We start from the raw sequence: 23,030 nt of genomic DNA, 5'->3' as shown, positions 1-23,030 counted from the left end.
TTCCCAGCCAATAGGAAAAAGCTTATGAGAATTTTAGCTCTGAGGCTCTGGAAAAAAGGGATCAGAGTAGCGCTAGGAACTTGCGTGAGGTCAGCTAACCACTGTTGAGACAGTTTTAGATTTTGCCAATTCCAAGCCTCTGACATTACCAGCAGCTGCTCAGAAACAAATACCAAGGGAGACCAACCCCTCACCAGCTCAATGAAGGTACAATTCCTCTAGCTCATTTTCCTTTCAAAGCTTCCTTGGGAGCCAGGCAAGACGGTGAATGCCTGTAATTCCAGCACTCAGGAGGCTGAGGCAGGAGGGTTGTTCTGAGTTGAGGCCAGCCTGTACTACATAGCATGTTCAAGGCCAGCCTGAACTGCGTAGTGAGACTGTTTCAAAACCCCAAAACAGGGCCAGAGATTTATCTCAGTGGCACTGCACCTGCCTGGCAAGCACAAGGTCGTGAATTCAATCGCCAGTTCCACAAAAAAATAAAAATAAAAGCAAGCTTCCCTGGGATCATTATTTCCATGTAGGGCCCATTAGCACTGACCCTTGCTAACCATCTCAATCACCATATGTACCTCCCTCCCACTTGTCTAGACAACTAATACTTCAAAAGGCAGTAAAGGACCACCCTTATTAGAGCCTACTGCTCATGTCCTAAAATATCCCCCCTTCCCTCCCTTACCCTTTAAAAACAGCACAGAAAATTAAAAGGCTTAAAATGTACTTTAATAAGTTGATGCTGTATTACTGTTCCATTTCTCAGAAAACTCCATATTTAAGGTATCAGGGATAAATCAAACATGGTACACCAATAAAAAATGCACAGCATAACTACCTAAGATAGGCAAGGCTAAGAGCTACTGTCAAACTTTCAGCATTCAGCAACCCTGTTCCCAAGATTGTACTAGGCCTATCAAAAGCTGTGAATAGCAATATCATAGACACAAAAAGGTCATTCCTGGGATGTCCTCATCCAAGGAAAAGATGGAGGCAAGTTAACACAAGATTTTTTTAAAGATATACTAAAATGAAAATCTCTAAGAGAAAAATGTGTTCTTTAGTACATGAAAGGGTAATATATGGGATATAACAGAACCATACATAAGCTGTGACTTCTGTGGACATTTGCCTGAATTCTCACTGGGAAGCAAATGGAGCAAAGGGGCTAAGGTCACTGGGAGATGTCTGATTTTTTGTAGCATATGTGGCAGTGTCTCTGGGATTAAGAGGTATGAGAATAAGAAAGCAAATAAAAACACAATGGACAAAAAAACGGAATGATCAAGATTAATGGGACTCTTAGCTGGAACCATTTTGCCATGGCTCCCCCCAGGCCTTCAACAGTTATGTTTTGAGATTTCAGGAATGCATCCGAGAGAACTGATTAAACAATGTATCACAAAGAACTGATTTGTTAAATATCACCCATCCCTTGCCCTCTGCCTCCAGCATACTCCCTAGAGTAGTACAGGCAGGGAAGACCTAACTATCGGGAGGAATCCCTAACACTTTTCCAAGTAGAATTCTGGCTAGTCCAAAAGGGGTTCCTTCTTTTAAGGGATTCAGGAAACTAGACACTGCAACTTTATTAGTATCGGCGACGTTTGTTTGGAGCAAATTCAGCTCCAGGAGCTGCACGGTTGAATGCAGGAGGGGTTCCACCAATTGCTCCAATTCCTTCCATTGTAGCGGCCTGGCCAAAGCGTTCACTTGTTGGTGGGGTCTTAAAAGAGAAAAAGAGAACAATGTTACAAAAGAATCTTTGTCCTAAGCTTCCCAATCACCTATAGTCACTCTCTCCACTGTATGCTATTTCCATTCAACTAATCAAGGCTCCTGATGCTAACACTGATAACCCTAAGGGGAAAGTTGTCTGAATTAGTGATAAATTGAGTCATCCTACCTTTACCCTTTTATCTATATGCCTCACTATAGACTAAACACTGCATACTAAATTGCAGGTTGGCTGTGCTCTAGCCAAAACTTTTTCCGATTAGTATCTAGACAAGAGCAGGCCATCACTCTCCAACTGAATCCTAACCAGTTTTGTTGACACTACCCATTTTACATTACAACAAAAACCTCTGGATTATGCGAGCCATGTCTTTGGATTCATATGTTTTATGTGATAATGCCTAACCTTCATTCTTGTCTCTCCAAATGAAAACCTGTTCATCCAGGATAGCAATCAGACTGGCTACTCATTTAACTCAGACCATAGTATGACTGAATTTGTTCAAAAGTAAAAATAATAACCAAGCATGGTGGTACACACCTGTAATCCTAGCACTCAAGTTGGGCAAGACAGGAGGATTACAGCAAGTTTGAGACCAGCCTGGGTTATATAGTGAGTTCAATACCAGCTTGAACTACATAGTGAGACCTTGTCTCAAACAAACAAACAATCTCATGGATACTAGTAGTCCTAAAGACTTATTTCCTATAAAACTGAGTTAGGCCCAAGTACTGTGAAGGCAAAGCACTTTCTCTTGCCATTTAAAATTACTGTTAAAGCAGCCAGGTGTGGTGGCACATGCCTGTAATCCCAGCACTCAGGAGGCTGAAGCAGGAGGATCGCTGTGAGTTTGAGACTAGCCTGGGCTACATAGTGAGTTCCAGGTCAGTTTTAACTACATAGTGAGACCCTGTCTCAAAAACCCCCCAAAAAAAGGGCTGGGGATTTATTTAGCCCAGTGGTTCCACGACCTGCCTTGTAAGCAAAAGGACCCGAGTTTGATTCCCTGGTACCAAAAAAATAAATAAATAAATAAAAATAAAAATAAATTACTGTTAAGGCCCTGTAGTTTATTACCAGTCCCAAGGTTCCATCTTATTACCAGTCCCAAGGGTCCATCTGGCATCATAGTGGCGGGTCCTGGAGGAGCTGGGGTACCAGCTGGCACAGGAGCAGGAGGCATGGCACCTCTGTTGTTTATGCCCATAGCACCTAAGGCAGAGTATTGTTATCAGTACATGGACGTGTTTTCTATACTGAAGAAAACAATTCAACAAGACCTCTGGGCTGATATCACCACCACTGACACTACCACCAGCCCACAAGCATTACCCCCACTCCCCCAAATAAAGATGTTCTGGAAATATCAGACCCTCGAATCTGGAGAAGGTAAGAGAAGCTATATAGCTCCCAGACATCAAACAAAGAAAAGGAAATCAGAGCCATCACACCTCAAATCCTTACCTCCCATAGCCATCTGGCCCATCCGTATCTCCTGCTCTCTCTGAAAAACAAAGATGCTCAAAACAGTCCATGACAGCAATACATTCTACCACAATCTACAGAGGATTCCATACTAAGGGAATAAAATATAGTGATAACACATCCCAAGAGCACTGAGACTAAGCTAAGGAACAATTCACAGCCCCTTACTAGTTGTACACAAGAGTTCAGGTCACACAGCTATTTAGTTAAGTTTCTCATTAGTAACAGTGAGAGGCATGGGGTGAAACAGTTAATTTCTTTTGGGACTCCAACTTCTACAACTATAAGGACAGCAGTGAATTAAACAAGGCTGTTAACAGAACTGAATTTATCTCATTCTACAACCATTGAGTCTAAACAGCATACAGTGGGGGTCCCAACTTTGATTCCTAATTACCTGTGAGATAAGATGAACTCCCCTTCAAACCTTACCTCTAGTTCCCATGAATCCTTTTTTCTAAAAGGAGTTTCATAGCATAGAAAAAAACTGGTCATAACCTCACATCCTAACAAATAACTCATGGTGGTTTTGTGATACCACAAATGGCCTGGTACTTCACGGGCATATGGGAGATATACCGCATCAGGGAAGGTTCCCTTGAATCCTTCCTGCTGTCGCCGCATCATCTCTTCTTGTTGCCGCCGCATTTCTTCCTCACGGCGCCTACGCTCCTCCTCCTGCCTAGAGAGCCATCAATGTATTTAAGACAGAGGTATTCCAGAACTTGAGAAATCTTTACAGGAGACTGAGCCAAGCAGATCAGCTCACCCAAGACTACCATAGCTTGAGAATTAAGGCAACCCCTAAGGAAGCCTAATGAGAAGAATACTTAGCTGCTTTTTCTCTAGTGCAGTCCCAGGTAATTTCTAGAACCACAGGTAGCTAAAACATCTCCCATCCAAAGGGGAGAACCTGAGAAGCAACCTTGAGATATTCACCAATACATTTAGAGATGTGTGAGGTAGCATGGTGGTAGGAAGCAAGAGGGAATCATTACCTTTTAGAGTTGCCAAAGAAAAAGGGTTCGAGAAAAGTTACCTGAGCTCCAGTTGCTTTCGTTTTTGGACCTCTTGGTTGTGTAGCTCTTCCATTCTCCGAAGTTCTTCTTGGCGCCTCATCAAATCTATAACAAATTGAGAGTACTCTTCATGTGTGCCCAATAATTCTCCATGAAAATCAAGAATGCAAAGAGGATAATATTTCCTGGGTGGTCAAGTGCTCGGGTTCTAAAACTCAAGTCAAAGCTATCAATTCCTTCTCCAAGAATCTAGTATTCTGTCACATCTCCAAGCAATTTATTTGCTTGGAAGATAAAGTATTTCAGAGAATAAAAGCAGATATTTAGGTCTTTCTGTACTGAATAATACAAAGAAACTCTGGCCTAAAGCCCTTTTGTTATTCTTCTGGCTTTAAGACCACAGGGCTATGACTCACCCTGCCTCATCAGCATAACCTGGTGCTCATGGCGGGCAGCCTCCATCTCCATCTCCAGCTTCTCACGAGCTTCCTTGATGTTGCGGTCCACTTGATCCTGCTGCTGCTTCTCCATCTCAATGAGAGCCTTCCAGCGCATGGCATACTCATATTCAAAGGAGCCAGGCTGTGCAAATCTAGGTGGCTGCTCTCGCTCCCTATAGAAAGGTTTCAAGATTACTAACTCTGGGGCCGGGGATTTAGTTCAGTGGTGCCACCGCTTGTTGCAAGCGCAAGGTTCCGAGTTCAATACCCAGTAACCACCACCCAAAAAAAGATTACTCTATCCAAGATTTCCCAAGTGAAGCAACACATTCCTTCTGGGAGACAAGTTAAATGCCAATGGACATGCAAAGCAAAGATCTGTCTCTCACATATCCCTTTAAAAGTACCTCAAGAATAGATTTAAAAAAAAGCTGGGCATGACAGTGTATGCCTAATACAAGCACTCAGGAGGCTGAGACAGGAGAATCACAGCAAGTTTAAGGCCAATCTGGGCTACATAGTGAGTTCAGGAACAGCCCAAACTACATAAGAGAGTCTGCCTCAAAAAACAAACAATGGGTAACACCTAATAGGTAAATCTATCATTACCACATACTTGTGAAATTGCTGGTTCTTTATAACCAGCTTTTCTGGAAGTCCTTCTTCATCATCTAACTGGTCCATGGGCTCCACAGTCACAGGCCGTGGAAATCTGGGTGAAAGAAAGAAGTTTACTGTTAATAAAATCATGTCATTGGTACAAAGAACTAATTAGGGGCCAGGACTAGAAAATCAGATATATTTCTAAAGGCATTTTTACACCTAACCCTAAGTAACCAAATCTTTTCAATGTCATTATAGAGAATTTGAAGTTAATAGGATGGAGTCAGCAGGATTTAGATCTCTGAATACGTTCACAAAGAAATGTCAATTTTAGGACAGTGCAATACTTAAGTACAGCTTAATATTTGGTATCTATAGAATTCCACTAAATAAACTAAAATAAATACAAAGAAATTCTGCATAGTTTTAAGACTTTAAAGGGGATATTTAATACTGATTAAATGACAACCTACTGAATGAATGAAAAAGTATTTTTCTTACTCTTCATACAACTCCCATTAAGATTATAAAGACCCTATTATAAAGATGATTAAGATCTAATATCTTTTCTCTCTTTTCTTTTGAGATATGGTCTTGCTATGTAGTTCAGGCTGTCCTTAACCTCACTATGTAGCCCATGCTGGCCTTGAACTTGTGGTGATTCTCCTGCCTCAGCCTCCCAAGTGCTGGGATTACAGGCATGCACCACCACACCTGGCTTCAGTCTTTTTGTTGTGACACTGGCAATTGAACCCAGGGCCTCCCCCCACTGAGCTACACCCTCAGCCCTTTTTCATTTTGAGATATGTCTTGCTCATTTATCCAGGCAAGGCTTGAACTTATTATCCTTCTGCCTCAGTCTCTTGGCCTACTAAGACTTTAAGTGTGCACGTGGCTTTAAACAGCTGGGCAGAGTGGTGCACACTTATAACCCCACCACACTGGGAGGCTGAAGCAGGAGGTTAGTAGGTTAAGTTAGACCCCATCTCAAAATTTTTTATTTATTTAGAGGGGGGCATGATTGAGACATGGTAATGCTACGTAGCCCAGCATAGTCTGGAGAAACTTGAGGCAATTCTCCTACCTCAGCTTCCCAAGTGCTGAGATTAGAGGCACATGCCACCACTCCTGGCATCAATATAAAGAATTTAAAAAGGGCTGTGCCTACAGCTCAGTACAAAAACCCTCCAGTAATAGACACAGACACAACATACCCCTTTAAACACAGGGACATGGTTACTAAAGACTAACTCTCCAGACCACAGAAAAAATTAGGAACCAAAGGTCTATTTCTGAAGACTGTTACTTACGTGGTTAGCAGGAAAGACCCTTCACTGCATCTGTCCAAAGCTTTCCGTGCAGCTGGCTTCCCTGAGAACTCAACAATGCCTTTTCCTGAGGGCCTTCCTCGATCATCCACAATGACGACAGCCCTCTCCACCTGGCCAAACACAGAAAAGGCTTCTTCCAGCAGTTCGTTAGACACGTACTGAGGAAGGTTTCGGACTGTAAGGGATGCACTATGGCAGGCAAAGCGCACACGCAGCTGTTTTCCACGGAGGGGCATATTATCCAGCTCCACTTTGGCAATCTCCGCAAGGGTTCGTGTTTCCTAAGAACGACATTAGGGAAAACTCAGTTTAAGGATAACCACCTAAGCAATCATCAATAACCTAAAGTAACATAGTTCAGTAAAAGAATGCCCCCCCCCATGAAAAAGCTAAAAGAATTGAATTATGGTTTCAGGCAACTTTTTAGTTACCCTAAATGACTGAGATTAGAAATTTGTGAATACCACTTACATGATTTATTTTCCCAAGTGGTAACAGATCATCCAAAAATTGAAAAAACATTCTAACACCTCTAATCTTGCAATTCAGCACCCAAAATATTTTAATTTCACAAGCAATGCACTCTAAGCATTTATGCCTTCCAAGGGGCTTCTTCAGAACTGAAGACTTTGATGGGACTTCTTGATACTCATAAAAACTAACCTGCCTACATCATCCTGAGTTAGTGGCAGATGTGAATGAGAACTAGTTCAGACTATCCCCATCCCATCTGGCTGCCACATTATGCTCCAATAATTTATGGAGATAAATAATAACTAGAAATGATTTCCCCTTGCTGGGCATGGTGGTGTACTTGTAATACTGGCACTTGGGAGGCTGAGGCAGAAGGATTGCTGTGAGTTCGAGGCCAGATGTAAAAAGATTTCCCCTTGCACATTTTTCTTAAATCAAATCAGATGTTAAAGATAAGATATACGATAAAAAAAGATAGGTTGGAAATAGTGGCATACACATGAAATCTCAGCACTTGCAAAGCTGAGGCAAAAGGATTCATTCCTACAAGTTCCAGGCCAATCTGGGCTACATAATTAGTTCAAGGCCAGCCTGAACTGCATAGTGAGACCTGGTCTCAAAAAAAACAAAACATATGGGGTTGGGGATGTAGCTCAGTGGCACTGTGCCTGCCTTGCAAACAAACAAAAAAAACAAACAAACAAACACAAAGCCAGTAAAGCTAGGTTTATAGATCAGGAATAGAACACCTGTCTAGCATGGGCAAAGTTTTGAGTTCCATCCCCAACAAAAATCTTTCACTAAGGCCAGGGATTTGGCTCAGTGGTTCCACCGCCTGCCTCACAAGCACAAGGTCCTGAATTTGATCCAGTACAAAAAAAAAAAAAGAAAAAAAAGAAAAACTCTGCTCCTAAAAATTGCCTATTTGACAAGTTAAAAGATTTTCAAAAGACAAAAAAAAACTCATGTTTTTGAAGAGTCTTAATGAGACAATATATGTATAGATTTTGGAAATACATTATCTAAACCTTGACTGTCACCAAAACTTTTTCTGAAAAAAAATCAATATGCTGAAGTATAGTGGAGAGCAAATAAAATTAACCATGAGTTGAAGCTGGGCAATGCATATATACATATTCATTTTACTATTCTATTTACTTCTATGAAATTTCCCAATTAAAACAATAAATTCTAAAGGGCATAATTCAGCCCTAGTATTCTAGACAAATGAACTTATGTTGTTCTTAAAACCCGAGGAAAAAAAATAAATATAATTAAAAATCTGCAATTTTTATTGTTTCAATTGCAAACTTTTAACAATCTTGAGAATTATTTCTACACCTGCTTTTCCATATCCACCATTTTCTAGCTTCCCTACCTTTTATAAAGCACATGCCCCAAAGCCCACAGTTGCTTACCAAGCGGATAAAGCCAAATCCTTTATCCTTATGAATGAAAACTTCTCCTGCTTTCCCATATTTCTCAAATAGTTTCCTCATTTCCTCCTCAGTGATATCAGGGGGAAGATTGCCCACAAAGAGACGGCTACGTTGGGTAAATGTCTTCTCTCCTGGTTTCCTGAAATTCTTCAGGTCAATAGTCAAACCTTCATCTGAGAGAAAAACGTTAAGTCACTCAAAAAATTGGGCAAAGAAAATTAGTCACCCATGATGTATAAATCATTATATACTGCAAACATATACTAATACAATTTTTCTTAAAAAAATAGCCAGAAATGGGGAGGGAAGGGGGCTTGAGGGGGAAAACTGGATTTAAAAAAAAATAACAAGGCATGGTGGTACAAGCCTCTAATCCCAGCACTTGGGAAGCTGAGGCACGAGGATTTCCAGGAGTTTAAGGCCAGCCTGGGCTACACAGTGAGTTCAAGAGCAGCATGAACTATACATAGCAAGATAGTCTCAAAAAAATAACTAAAATTAAAAAAAATAACATCACAAAATTACAGTCACATCTTCAAAAGCTATAATTACTGCTAGATTAGAAGATAACTATAGCACAGAAGGCAAACACTTGTTTCCCAATGCCACTTACACTACAACTCAGAATGAGAGCAGTATGCAAATATCGGGGAGGCCCCCCCCAATATTTCAACTGCTATACTATAGCCCAGGACCAAACTGGAATAAGCCAGAGAGAGAATACAGGAGCTACTGGTCAAAGAGAAAATTAAGCAGTTAAAGGAGTTGTTATAAAGCATTAGATTTTAAAATTTAACACTGGCTAAGGAAAGGAGGATCACTGAGATCGAGACCAGCCTGGGCTACACAGTGAGATCCAGGGCAGTCTCAACTACATAGTGAGACCCTGTCTCAAAAAACAAAAACAAAAAACTGCTCAGGGCAGGGATTTAGCTCAGTGGTAAAAGGCTTGCCTAGCATGTATAAGGCTTTGGGGTTTGATTCTAAGCACTGCAAAACAGACACAAGACATAGACATACATAGACACACACACAGACACACACAGCTACACTTCCATTTTCCTAAGCTTTCACCAACCTTCATAACCTTAACAGTTCTGATTTTTTCAGGCTTAGGAAAACAGAATGAAAAGAAATGAGTTAACAAAGTATTCTTTGTAGGAACCTTTGAAAATAAAATTTGAGATTGGTTCTAGTCTTAGAACCATACAAAAGAAACTCAAAAGTTAACTGAGTGAATGAAAACATACATTCAAAGGTATTTTACTGATTAAAATTGGCCTGGCATTAGCCCCAGGATTTATAAGTTCTCCACTAGGCCTTAAAGATGTACCAATATTTTCTTTAACTACAAGTCAATTGATGATTACCTCTAAGAAACAAAATGAGGTGAAATGTATAGACATGTTTATGGGGCCAGGAATTTAGCTCAATGGTTCCAGTGCCTACCTCACAAATGCAAGGTCCCAAGTTCAAGTTCAATCCCCGGTACCAAAAAATAAAGGACATGTTTAGTAGTGCAATGTGGCAACACATCAGAGTAACGTATACTCAACTGTTGTCATTCATGTCTGTTCCTTGGTTTCATGAGATCAGCCCTTTTCTATTAACAGGTCTTAAGCAATAAATAGGAGTCAGGGATTTAGCTCAGTGGTGCCACACATGCCTGACAAGCACAAGGTCCTGAGTTTAATTCCCGGTAGTGTGTGTGTGGCGGGGGGGTGTTAAATAGGAAAAAAATAAAAATAAAAGGGTAGCATAAAGGCCTATCTTCTCGCAGTTCCAAGATACTAATCTAAAAACGAAAAAAGTTTCGAGGTGTGGTGGTGCATGCCTATAATCCCAGCACTGGGGTCGCTGAAGCAGGAGGACTGCCACAGTTTCAAGACCAGCCTAGACTACACAGCAAGAACCTGTCTCAAAAAAAAGCAAACAAATAAAAATAAAAACCAAGGAGGTATTTTGAAAAGGAAAATATATTTCTACCCTAGCAGCTGCTTACTTTGGCTGCTAGCCTGTTGCCCATTTGCAGGTATTGGTGGTGGTGGTGGCTGCTGCTGTTGCTGCTGGTGGTGCTGTTGGTGGTGATGTTGATGATGCTTCCTTGGAGTATGGTTCTGCTTCTCCAAGTTAAAGGTTTTGTTGCTCTGCATTTTTACACCCTAAAAAAAAAGTGGAATAACAAATGCAATCAGTCACCTTCCTGATGACTTACATGTCACAAATTACCTTTGGTATTCTGGCTTTTGTCAGATCCAAACAAATGGCCACTTTATAAAACTGGCAGGCCTGGGGATTTAGTTCAGTGGCGCCGCACCTGCGTTGCACGTGCAAAGTCCTGAGTTTGATCCCCAGTACCAAAAAAAGAAAAAAAAAAAAGAAAGAAAGAAAAACTATGGCAAAGAAGTACAATTAAAACTATCTACAAACATGGGGCCAAGGATTTAGCTCAGTGGTTCCAGCGCCTGCCTCACAAACACAAGGACCCGAGTTTGATCCCCAGTACCAAAAAAAAAAAAAAAAAGTACAAACACATTTAAGAAGCCCTAGGTTCAATCCCCAAACTCAAAAAATAGGGCAACACTAGATGAGAACTTTTACTAGAATGACTTAAGAAAATTTCCACTCCAATACTATATATTAACAAATGTAATCATGATCTACCACAAACTTATACTAATAAAAACATTTTTTTGCCAGGTGTGGTGGCACACACCTGTAATCCCAGCACTCAGGAGGCTGAGGCAGGAGAATTGCTATGAGTTCAAGACCAGCCTGGGCTACATAGTGAGTTCCAGGTCAGTCTCAACTACATAGTGAGACCCCGTCCAAATAAAAAAAATTTTAAAAACTACATTAACAGGAAACCATTGTTCCCCAAAATAACATACAGGGGCAGATAAAAAACTAAGGTATGCTTAAATTAAAAAAATTATTACAATAAAAGACACATTGCCATTGATCCCCCTCAAAACATCTTTCTTCACTTTCAACACACTTATCCCACTATTCTGTCACTATCTGAAACAGTTCTGGAAATCTTGAGTGTCTTTATGAGGTGTGCCAAAAAGTACATTGAATGTCGCTGCTGAGTACTATCCAATGGGAAGGCAGGCTAATAAAAACATTAGTGTGTCCTCATCCACCAGAACTACAACTTCTGGCCCTTCCTCAAAATGGACATGAAAAATAAACATTTCGATTCGATTCAGACCACTGAAGCTGCCCTAACAGAGATGGAATGTATTTGAAGTGAGGGGAATATTTGAGGGAGATTAATAGCAATATGTCTTTTATTATAACTTTAAAATATACTCTCCAAAAATGGGTCTTATCATATATTAAATACCATTTTAAAAACAATGACTGAGAGCAGGAGATGGTGAACAATTATAATTCTAGCAACCCTGGGAGGCTAAGGTAGGAGGATCCCAAGTTCAAGCCCAGCCTAGGCAACTTGGTTGAGATCTTGTTACAAAACTGAAAAATAAATAAAAAGGGCTAGGGAAATAAACAGCTTAGTTTTCAAGTCCTAGATTCGAGCCCCAGTACAGGAGTGGAAGTGGGGAACCAATGACTAAAACAGATTCTAATTATCATAAGACAGGACTATTAAAGTCTAGGGATTTTGGGGAGGTACTTTACATAGATACAGTAGAATCAACAGTAAAGTTTCTTTCTAAATATGTGTCACTGGGTCAGACATACTTAGGTTTGAATCATCTTCCTAATATTTACTAGCAATGTACCACCATCTAGTAAATTACTTATATGTCTGCTTCTTCTGGTACAAAGGGATGAACAAAACTACCTGTCTCTCAAGGTGGCTATGAGGGCTAATCAGTGTGAAACACTAACTCATTACTGGTGGAGTAAGCACTTAGTAAATAGTTATTAATCATGATAGAATGATAAACAACTACAAAAGCAATAAAAGAAACAAATATAAAAGGATGTATGTTAATTCTGTCATTTAAAAATCAATGTAGCCAGGTGTGGTAGGGTACACCTATAATGCCAGCATTTGGGAGGTTGAAGCAGGGGGAAAACTGAGTGAGGCCAGCCTGAACTACATAGTAAGACCCTGTCTTACAAACAAAACAAAACAAAATTCACTAGAACAAGAGCAGTGGTGAATACCTGTAACAGCACTTGGAAGGCTGAGGCAGTAGGTTCCCAAGTTTGAGTCTTGCCTAGGCAACTTGCCTAGCTAGACCCATCTCAAAATAAAAAAGAAAAGGCTTGGAATGTGCCTCAGTGCAAAGGCCCTGGGTTCAATTAGCAGTACCAGACACAGGCACACTCCACTGTAAACTGAACATAGTAGCACATGCCTGTAGCCCCCAGCACTTAGAAGGTTCAGGCAGGTAAGAGGCCAGCCTGGGGCACATAGTTCCAAGGCCTGCCTGGATTACATAGCGATACTCCGTCTCAAAAGGCAAACAAACAAAACAGTAAGAAAAAAATCTGTAAGATTAAATGAATTAAGACATGACACTTCTAGTCAGAATTGAGCTGAAGGAAAGATGCAGAAAAGGACATTTTCATGAACGCTGCATTATTAACATAAATACAATGCAATTACCAATTTCTACATACAAAAACTGTTTCATGGGGTTGAGAATGTAGCTCAGCAGCACAGCACCTGCCTAGCAAGTGCAAGGCCCTGAGTTCAATTCCCAGTACCAAAAATGTTTCACAAGGTAATATATAAAACAAGAGATATTAAGAGAATCAACGCCAAATGTGATGGTCTATCCCTGTAATCCTAGGACTTGGGAAGTTGGAGGAAGATCACCAACAGAGTTCAAGGCCAGCCTGAAACTACAGTGACACCATGTCAAAAAAAAAAAAAAAAAAATGGCCAAGCATGGTGACACATATCTGTAAATGCAATACTCAGGAGGCCAAGGCAGGAGGGTTTCCCTAAGTTCGAAGCCAGCCTGGACTACATAGTGAGACTCTGTCTCAAAACACAAACAAACAAACAAAAACCAATCCAACTCCCTAACTCAAAAATTTTAGAATTTATCAAGAAAATTTTAAAATTAAACTATATCCATGAACAAAACCCCAATCACACAGGAAATATCGCAAAGAATCAACAACTGCGATCTCAGACAAATAACCTACCTAATGTGGGAAAAAATGTTGCCACCTATTCCTCAAAGGACTAATATGTAAAGAATTGAAAGAAAATCAGATCACCTCAAATTTAAAGACTCAGTCCAAAAATGGGCATCTGAAATAGGCACTCGGATGAAGGACAAATGGTAAATATATGAAAAAAATTCCAACGTAACTGGTCATTTATGAGATGCAAATTAAAATGCTGAGATTCTATCTGGTACACTCCAGAAATAGCTGTTACCAAGAAATGGAATTGGGGGGGGAGGCATTTAGCTCAGTGGCACTGCACCTACCTAGCAAGTGCAGGGTCCCGAGTTTGATCCCTGGTACCAAAAACAAAAAACAAAAAAAAACCTAAGAGGTTCCATTTGACCCAGTTATATCCCTTCTTGGTATCTCCCCAGCATCATACCACAATATATGCACACCCATGTTTATAGCAGCAGAGTTTGTAACTTGGACATAACCCAAATGCCCATCAACCCATGAATGGACAAAGAAGATATGGTTTTTGTATACAATAGAGTACTACTCTACCATAAAGGATAAACTAGCTAAATGGATGCACCTAGCTACAAACCATACTCTTCAGTGAAATAAATCAGACACACATGTAAATACCGCATTGTTCTGCTGGTATGAAATACCAAAAGCATAAATAAGGACCAAAATGTATAACAGATATTGGGAAACTGGGAAAAAATGTTCAAATTAGAAGGGGAACAAAGGAGGGAGGAGAAAGAAGGGAGGGACAAGGAAGAAAAAAGAAAAAGCTTTGGTTAATAAGGAGAAGAGAGGCTGAAAGGAGGGAAGAGGACTAGGGAAAAAAGAAGAATCAAGATATTATCAGGGGGCCAGGGATTTAGTTCAGTGGTTCCACCACCTGCCTCACAAGCACAAGGTCCTGAGTTCGATCCCTGGTACAAAAAACAAAAAAACACCAAACCAAACCAAAAAAAAGAGATTTATCAGGGCCAAGGATTTAGCTCAGTGGTTCTGCCTGCCTCACAAGCACAAGGACCTGAGTTCGATCCCTACTACCAAAAAAAACATATATCATGTACAGGTACAAATTTCCTATGATGAATATGATCATTACATCAAAAATGTATCAAAAAGGGCTGGGGATTTAGCCCAGTGGTTCCTCTGCCTACCTCGCAAGCCTAAGGTCCGAGTTCAATCCCCGGTACCAAAAACAAACAAACAAACAAAAACAAAGAAAAATGTACCAAAAAAAGGTACCAGTAAGCTGGGAGTGGTGGCGCATTACTGCCACAGAATGATGCCTGGCATTGTCTTGCCAATAGTGAACATTTACCTTGAGAAGTCCCTAATGAGAGTTTATTTTTCCATCTATAACTGTAGACTGCTATTTTTGTTTCTCAAGGAACCTTTGCCATTACATGACACATAGGTATACATCCCTCATATTATACACCTCAGGTCATACATGAAAACTCAAAATGATGCCTAATCTAATCCTACCCTTTCAAAAAAAAAAAAAAAAAAAAAAACAAAAAAAAAAAAAAAAAAAAAAAAAAAACTATCGATAAAAACATTTATTATAATGGCCTTTGTGATAAAAAACAATGAAAATGATTAAAATATCCAAAACTTACAAATGAATGTTATGCAGCCTTAAAAATAATAAAGATCAGGGCTGAGAGTGGATCTCTGTGGCGAAGCACTTAAAAAAAAAAAAGAATAGCCAGCCATCGTGGGGCACATCTGTAACTCCAACACTCAGGAGGCTGAAGCAAGAGGATCAGTTTGAGGCTCGCATGAGCTACACAGGGAGACCCTTTTCAAAAAACAAACACACCACACAAAACAACAAAGGACATAGAGACCAGGTAAACATGAACAATATATCTAATGCTCTTATGGGGAAATTTTCTTTAACGTGTTAATGTAGACAAGATAAAGGTAGGCAAAAACAAAAAGTTTTTGTTTGTAGTTACCAATTTTTCATTTTACTAATTCATTTAACAATTATTCACAGAGCCAGGTGTGTGGTACATGCCTGTAATCCCAGCACTCCAGAGGCTGAGGCAGGAGGATCCGAGTTCAAAGCCAGCCTGGGCTACACTGTGCTTAAAATCAGCCTTGGCTACACAGTGAAACTCTGTTTCAAACAACAACAAAAGAAGTATTCACTGAATTCCTACTATTTACTAGGTTCTATGCAAGGTGCATCCATGAACAAAGCAGATCCCTGCTACTACTGGAGCTTCCCTTCTAACTAGTGAAAACAAATACATGATAATATATACAGTGAAAATATACATGATAAGCAAGTTACACAGTACTTAAGTGGTTACATACTATGGAAAAATACAGAAAAATGGGAAGGGTGAGTGGAAGGAAGCATACTGAAATTTTGTTTTCCTTTTGTATGGTTAAGACAAGGTATTGCTACATAGTCCAGGCTGGCCTTGAACTTCTGGCCATCCTCCTGCCTCAGCCTCCCAAGTGCTGGGATTAAAGCTGTGTGCCACCATGGCTTACAATTTTAAATAGAAGAGTTGAAAAATAAATAGAACCATTGAACTTTAAGCCAAAACTTGAATTTTTTCTCATCTTTTCATCAACCTTAGGTTTCTCATTGCCAATCAAAAACAATATTTACCACAAAATAATCTTTAATATAGAAAACCTAGAAATAAAAAGAAAAATCCATAGACCCACCACTAATAGTCAAATGTTAACATTAGTGTACACCTTCCTAGTCATTAACTTTATATAGTCTACCAAAAAATGTATACACACTTCAGGAAAAGAAAAATAGTATGATGTTTTTTCAACAGATGGTGTTATTCCTTGAATGGGGGACCCTAGAGGATGTCGCCTATCACAGAAAACCCACTACTGTACTGGCCCTCAGATAAGAAATTGAAAATGCATGCTCAGCAATCTCAATGACCAAGGTTACCCAAACAGATCGCTGCCCTAATAAATGTCTGGAAGCTGATGGCCACCACTTTGAGCACCTCTTATAATTGTAGGGGCTGAAGGTAACTTGGATTAATTTCATGTCTCAATAAATTCAGTATTAAAATATTTATACAAAGGGCTGAGGATTTAGCTCAGTGGTGCTGTACCTGCCTCACAAGTGCAAAGTCAAGTTTGATCCCCAGTACCAAAGTTAAAAAAGAAAAATATTTCTACAAGTTTTTCTTTTCTTGAAGTATGTATACTTTTTTAGTGGACTCTTATTTGTATGCATCAGAGACCACATTATAATAAAAACTATATTGTAGCCTGCCCTTTCTTCTTTATGACACATAATAAACTGCATTCACTGAGCCCAGCATGGTGGCACATACCTGTACTCCTAGCACTTGAGAGGCTAAGGGCAGATCACAAGTTTGAGGCCAGCCTGGACTACATAGGGAGTCCAAGGCCAGCCTCAACTACATAGAAAGGCACTGTCTCAAAAAAAACAAAATAAATACATACATAAAATTAAAATAAATAAACCACTTTCATGTCATTCACTCCTACAATGCTAATGGATACAGTATTTAGCTGTCAATCAAGCCCCTACTGCATTTGATCCTTTTCCTTCTACAATTTCCATTTTTGCTTATTTGCCATTTCAATAACTGAAATAATACATCATAGTACGTTCAGATTTTCCTTTCTGTAACATCAACATAACTTTAAATGGCTACATAAAGCCCAGCTGTATGTATAATTTACTAAGCTGCTCCCTACATTTGTTTCGTTTTTTTCTATTACAATCTACAATAAATGTCTTATCTCTGTGACTGTGTTACACAGCATAGCAGTTTTGTCAAAAGTTTTAGCAATTTATTGGCTCTGCCCTCCTCATACGAGGGATCTAACTCAGGTCCCTGCACTGCGAGGGAGTTGGTGGAATCACTGAGCTAAATCCCCGGCCCCTAACAATTTAAAAAGCTATAATCAGGTGCAGCAATTTCATGGGCAAAAGTATATTTTAAAAAGTCAGGACTGATGATGTAGCTCAGCTTTAGAATGCTAGCATACACAATGCCCTAGGTTTGATCACCAGCACCACCCAAAAAAAAAAGGAAATCATATTTTGGGGATTTTTTTAGTACTACAGATTGAACCCAGGGCTTCTGCAGTAAGCTACAGCCTCAAACCTTTTTCAAAAGTCTGAGAAACAGTCATGCCAAGTCTCTTAAACTGCTCAGATGGGGCTCAAACTGGGAATCCTCTGCCTCAGTGCTGTGATTACAGGTGTGTGCCATCATGCCTAGCTGCTGTTTTTTTGAGAGGGTCTCACAATGTAGTCCAGGCTGGCTTTGAACGCATGATCCTTCTGCCTCAGCTTAACACTAGGCCTATAGGTATGTGCTACCACGCCCAGCTAGAATGCATGGTTTTTAAAAATAAGGATATAAGGTCAGAGATTTAGCTCAGTGGTTCTGCCAGCTGCCTGGCAAGTGCAAGGTCCAGTTTGGTCCCCAGTATCAAAAAGAGAAAAAATAAATAAAATAAAAATAAAGATACAAAAGTAGGGAAACTAAAACACAAACTCTAAGTCCACCCTAGAAATAATTCGGGATTGGGCCGGGGATTTAGCTCAGTGGTGCCATGCCTGCCTGGCAAGGGCAAGGTCCAGAGTTTGATTCCCAGTACCAAAGGGGGGGTGTGTGATTTAGGATGAGGTAAGGTGAGCATCAGAATCAAATCTTCTATTTGGGTCCCAGGTACTAAATACCTCCCTTTTCCTGGTCCTAAAGTGGCCAATGCCAGAAACAGATTATCATCATAGCCATTTCTCCCACTAGTTCTTACCTTCTTACCGCAGGTTAGAATCCAAGGAACCTTTTTTGTTTTCTTCCTGCTTTTAATTTAGGAGTCAGTGGCCCCAGTCTGAGTAGCTAATATCATACTGAAGAACCCATAATATATACTTATGTTTATAGAAACCTTTATATAGGGATTCGTGCAAAACTTAAAAAATATTCAAAGAACTATATTTATAATTTATCAGAACTTCTAGTAGAAATGATCTACCTCTACCTAAAGGACAAAGTGCTAAGCACATGTTAACATGTTTCCAAACCATTTATTTCAATGGAGGTCATTTTTTGGTTTCACAAAGTTTGGCCTCAGCCAGGTGTGGTGTAATCCCAGCTCTTGGGAGGCTGAGGCAGGAGGATTACCAACAGGGAGGCCAGCCTGGGCCACATAACAAGTTCAATGCCAGCCTGAACTATGGCTCAAACTATGCCAAGACTTTGGCTCAAAGAAAGAAGAATCTGTAGCCAGGTACTGTGCTAAGCCTGCTGTGTCTCATTTAGTGCTGAGCTATTATTATTCTAGTTAAGGAAGCTGATGCCTTAAGAGATATACAGTGGTACCTCAGTTTACAAACTCAATTCTTTCCACAGTTCTGGGCACAAAATTAATAAAATTTCCCCATAAGGTCAACAGTGAACCTAACCACTGAATTTGATTCAGTTTGTGACCAAAACCATGTAAAGAATCAAGTTCCTGCTGAGATACCATTGTACTTTATTCACCCAAGGTCACACCACAAGTGTGATGGAGTAAAACCCAGGTCTGCTGAACTCTAAAATTCATAATCAATGTGCTACATGTAGAGCTTCATCTCAGTTTAAACTCCACCAAACTCACTGACCATGTCATCTAACTTCTGAGCCTGTCTATTCACCTGTCCCAGAATCTACCTTACAGGATTGGTTATTTTAAGGCCTAAATGAGTACTCAGAGCAGAGTAACATTTGTGAAGGCAATCAACACACCTATTTCTACATTGAGTGCGTGCTCTAGTTAAATTGGTGCCTCAGATACTGTACACTGACCTTCTTTCCACTCTGGTAGATTGCAACAAATATTTTAATAACTAAATTGCCTATTTTGTGTTAACTGTCTCCAATGCTCATCTTTTTAATCTTCCCTTTCCATATATTCCTCCCCATAGGTTTCATGAAATGCAGTTACTGCATAAAATACTATTGTACAATGTTCACAATGCAGCAATTACTCAAGTATTGCCCTAGATCACCTACTTCTGATGATGCCCACTAATATAATTTGGAATTATATGCAGAAATCTCTTCTGAGTAATAAATTCACTGCCCCCTAGTTATTGAGTCTCTGAAAAGAGAATAAAGCGCAAAGATAAGCAACAAGGATTTCTACTTAACTGTCCTTAAAGATTAACCCTGATGAAGGACTCAAAGAATATGTACTGATGGCTTAGAAAAACTGTGGCTATTGGGTATGACAGAACTGTGTAAACATTTAGGTACAAAGCCAAACAGTAATTACACATATCTGAAATATCTTAAAATGTTCCCTCAGTTTTCAGCAAAGGGAGTCAAATTATTAAGTGGAAATTTCTGAAGAAACCTGATGTAAATTTACCAGGCTGAAATGGCAGCCCAGATGGCCAGCCTAAAGGCTGTAACACACAAACAGTGAGTTCTTTTCCTAAGAGTTTCTTAGGACCTTCAGGGAAAGTTGGACAAACATACATTATAAACCCGGCCATTGCCTTCTACTAGAGTTGCCAGATTTAGGAAAAAAAAAGGAAATATACGGTTAAATTTTCAGATTAATAAAAAGTTTACTCTGAGTACCATGCAATATGTACTTAAAAATTTTTCGTCTACGTGAAATTCTTAGCCAACTGGGTACCCTGAACTTTATCTGGCAACTCTTACCCCCTCCCTATACCTACCTTAACTTAATTGAAGACAGCAAAGTGCCTCCCAGTCCTCTCTAACTTCGACTTCGCTGTTAAAAACACAAAGAAAGGTGTCAACATACAATAAGATGTTCTCAAAGTGGGAAATACTCGACTGGAAAGCTATACACTTAAGTTTCATTTCAAAAAGTAATGCTATAAACGGTTCAAAAAGGTAGGCAGCAACATTTTTTTAAAAAATGGGTATATTAAAACCTAACTCCGAAAGCTGTGGGGCCTGGAGTAGCAGTGGAACTTCCTCGCTAAGAGTTTTGACAAAGAAACATCGCTGGAGGAGCCCCACTCGCCCATTCTGAATTAATGGCCTCGCGGAGCGGAGAGGAGGAGCGTCCGACAAAGCGCCTCCTCCTCCAACCACGACTTCAGGGCTCTAGCATAATAGACCCTACATCCTCTGGCCCAGGGAGGCTCAGGCACCGAGAACTTAAAACCGACACGGCTAAGATTCACAGACAGTCGCACAAAGAATTGGGGAGGGAAAGAATACAGGCGACGGGTAAAACCCAAGGCAGGGCGACTTGAGCGCACAGGGCCCCCGCGGGTGGGCTGAGGAGGCCGTGTGGCGGCGGGGACAAGGCCTCAAGGGGCTTTGGAACCGCCATCCTCTCTCCAAATCCAGCCTCGCCTTCGCCTCTCCCTTCAGGTATCCTACATGAAATCTCATTCCCCTCCCAAACAAGAAACCAAGGCATCCCAAAACTCACCCAATACCAACAGTCCTCTCCTCAGAGTAACGGCGACGCTCACACAGGCTCTACCGTCCCGAGAAAAGAGCGCGCGACCGCCGGAAACGAGACGACGGAGCTCGGTGCCTCCCGAGGGGCACGAAGTCGTGTTCTCGATTGGTTATTCGAACTGCTAATCAAGGTGTGTCTAAAGAGGCGGAATCCTTTTTCCGCCATTTCTTAGAGTCTATTGGCTACCGAACGCCAAAGACTTGAGTTCGTGTGAACGACAGATGGGGACAAAGAGCGAGGCTTTGTACCTAATGCGCATGCCCAAGCGGTGTTGCGCAGAGGGCGGAAGGGGGGGTCGAGTGGGGGTGAGGGCTTCGGAAGGATAGACCTAAACGGACTAACGGAAAGACTGAAGGATCAAGTGGTAGGAGGGGCAGAGGAGAGGAGAAAAAGAGAAAGGAAAGTGGGAGAGAAAAGAGAAAATGCGCGCCTAATTGTGCTCTGATAATTCCTGCAGTGCGCCTGTGCAAGAGGCAAGCTTAACAATGTCATTGTATTCAAGTACTAGATCTAGCCTTTTCCTACTGAAAAAGTGCCCCGCCATGTTTCTTTTTTCACACTTCCTCAGCAGGGTTTGCACCCTGACACCTCGTACTTAATCACATTCTAGTTGCTTCTCCTGCCACCCCAGACTACTCTGGGAAGCACCACTGAAATGGTCATGGTTTTAGAAAGCTGCGCAAACGGAAAGGAGCTTGACACCTTAACCTCTCTGTGATTACACAGATTGTTACTAGCGCCCTCATTTCCATGGTAGCCTGGGAATTTAGCAGTACCAACGTCATTATTCTTACGACATCCAGAAATTCAACAGGTGCCATCACTGTCATGGATTTATGATGGACCTCCAGATCAGACCGATTCTATATAACATAGGAGGCCTACCTTCACTCTTTGGGTAACGTCTAACTCACCTCTGTGGTTAATTAAGGATTACAAGGCTCAGCTGATGGATATTGTAGTTAATTCCCATCAATTAACTAATTCACACTCAGGGTTGCAGAGTATCCCATCTGGCACCACCTTGTGTGGAGACACAATTATTCAGACTTGTGATGGCCAATAAAATTTCCTAGTTATGGTAAGGTTCTGTAGCTGTTGTGTTCGATACAGTGGCTACCAGCCACATGTGGCCACTCAGGATTTGAAATGTGATTCATGTTACTGAGGAACTGAATGCTTAATTTTATTTTATTAAATAGAATTGTGGGCATTGTGACACATACCTGTAATCCAAGCATTCTGAAGGCTGAGGCAAGAGAATTGCTGTGAGTTCTAGAGCAGCCTAGGTTACAAGATGAGTTCAAGGCCAGCCTGCACTACAAAGCAAGACTCTGTCTCCACAAACAAAAGCCAGGCTTGGTAGTGCACACCTGTAATCCCAACACTTGGGATCCTGAGATAGGCCAGCAAGGACTACATAGTGAGTTCAAGGCCAGCCTGAACTGCATAGGGAGACCCTGTCTCAAAAAAACAAAAACAAAAACAAAAACTAAGTAATTTGATACACAGGAAATACCAATAAAAAGGGGGCTGAGTTATATAGCTCTGTGGTAATTGTATGCTGATCATGAGCAAAACCCTGGGCTCAATTCCCAGCACAAGAAGAAGGAAGGAGGGAAGGAAGGAAGGAAAGAAGGAAGGGCAGTCCAGCCTAAACTGGGTGTGGTACAGCATACCTATAATACCAGCTACTATGGAGGCTGAAGTAGGAGGATCATAAATTTGAGGCCAGCCTGGGCAAATTTAACAAGACCTGTCTAAAAATAAAATTAAAAGGGCTGGTGGTATAGTTCAGTGGTAGAGCACTTGCCTAGCATGCATGGGCCCTAGGTTCAATCTCCAATAACACAAAGAAAGCCCCCTAGTATGCAAAACTATGTTGAAGGACATGGATGACCTGAGGTCCT

The 23,030-nt window shown here is 40.7% G+C and overlaps 1 protein-coding gene across 2 annotated transcripts; it reads right to left on the bottom strand.

Annotated features, from left to right (window-relative positions):
- Window positions 1-1,120: 1,120 nt before the first annotated feature.
- Nono (non-POU domain containing octamer binding) lies at window positions 1,121-21,212 on the bottom strand. Of its 2 annotated transcripts, XM_010607940.3 has the most exons (12): window positions 21,088-21,211; window positions 20,357-20,412; window positions 10,526-10,685; window positions 8,503-8,696; window positions 6,590-6,891; window positions 5,293-5,388; window positions 4,653-4,849; window positions 4,257-4,341; window positions 3,797-3,899; window positions 3,197-3,236; window positions 2,835-2,944; window positions 1,121-1,720 (listed from the first exon to the last, which is right to left on the bottom strand). In XM_010607940.3, exons 3-12 carry the CDS (start codon window positions 10,674-10,676, stop codon window positions 1,586-1,588), a joined length of 1,413 nt encoding a protein of 470 aa, XP_010606242.1. In that variant the 5' UTR covers window positions 10,677-10,685; window positions 20,357-20,412; window positions 21,088-21,211; the 3' UTR covers window positions 1,121-1,585. The 2 variants fall into 2 exon arrangements, with proteins under 2 accessions (XP_010606242.1, XP_010606243.1); XM_010607941.3 differs by lacking the exon at window positions 20,357-20,412 and having other exon boundaries at window positions 21,088-21,212.
- Window positions 21,213-23,030: the final 1,818 nt, after the last annotated feature.

Source organism: Fukomys damarensis, unplaced genomic scaffold, assembly GCF_012274545.1.
Source record: "Fukomys damarensis isolate Sample0158 unplaced genomic scaffold, DMR_v1.0_HiC HiC_scaffold_39, whole genome shotgun sequence".
Classification (NCBI taxonomy): domain Eukaryota; kingdom Metazoa; phylum Chordata; class Mammalia; order Rodentia; family Bathyergidae; genus Fukomys; species Fukomys damarensis.
The sequence above is the reverse complement of the archived record's forward strand: the minus strand, read 5'-3'. Positions and strand labels throughout refer to the sequence as shown.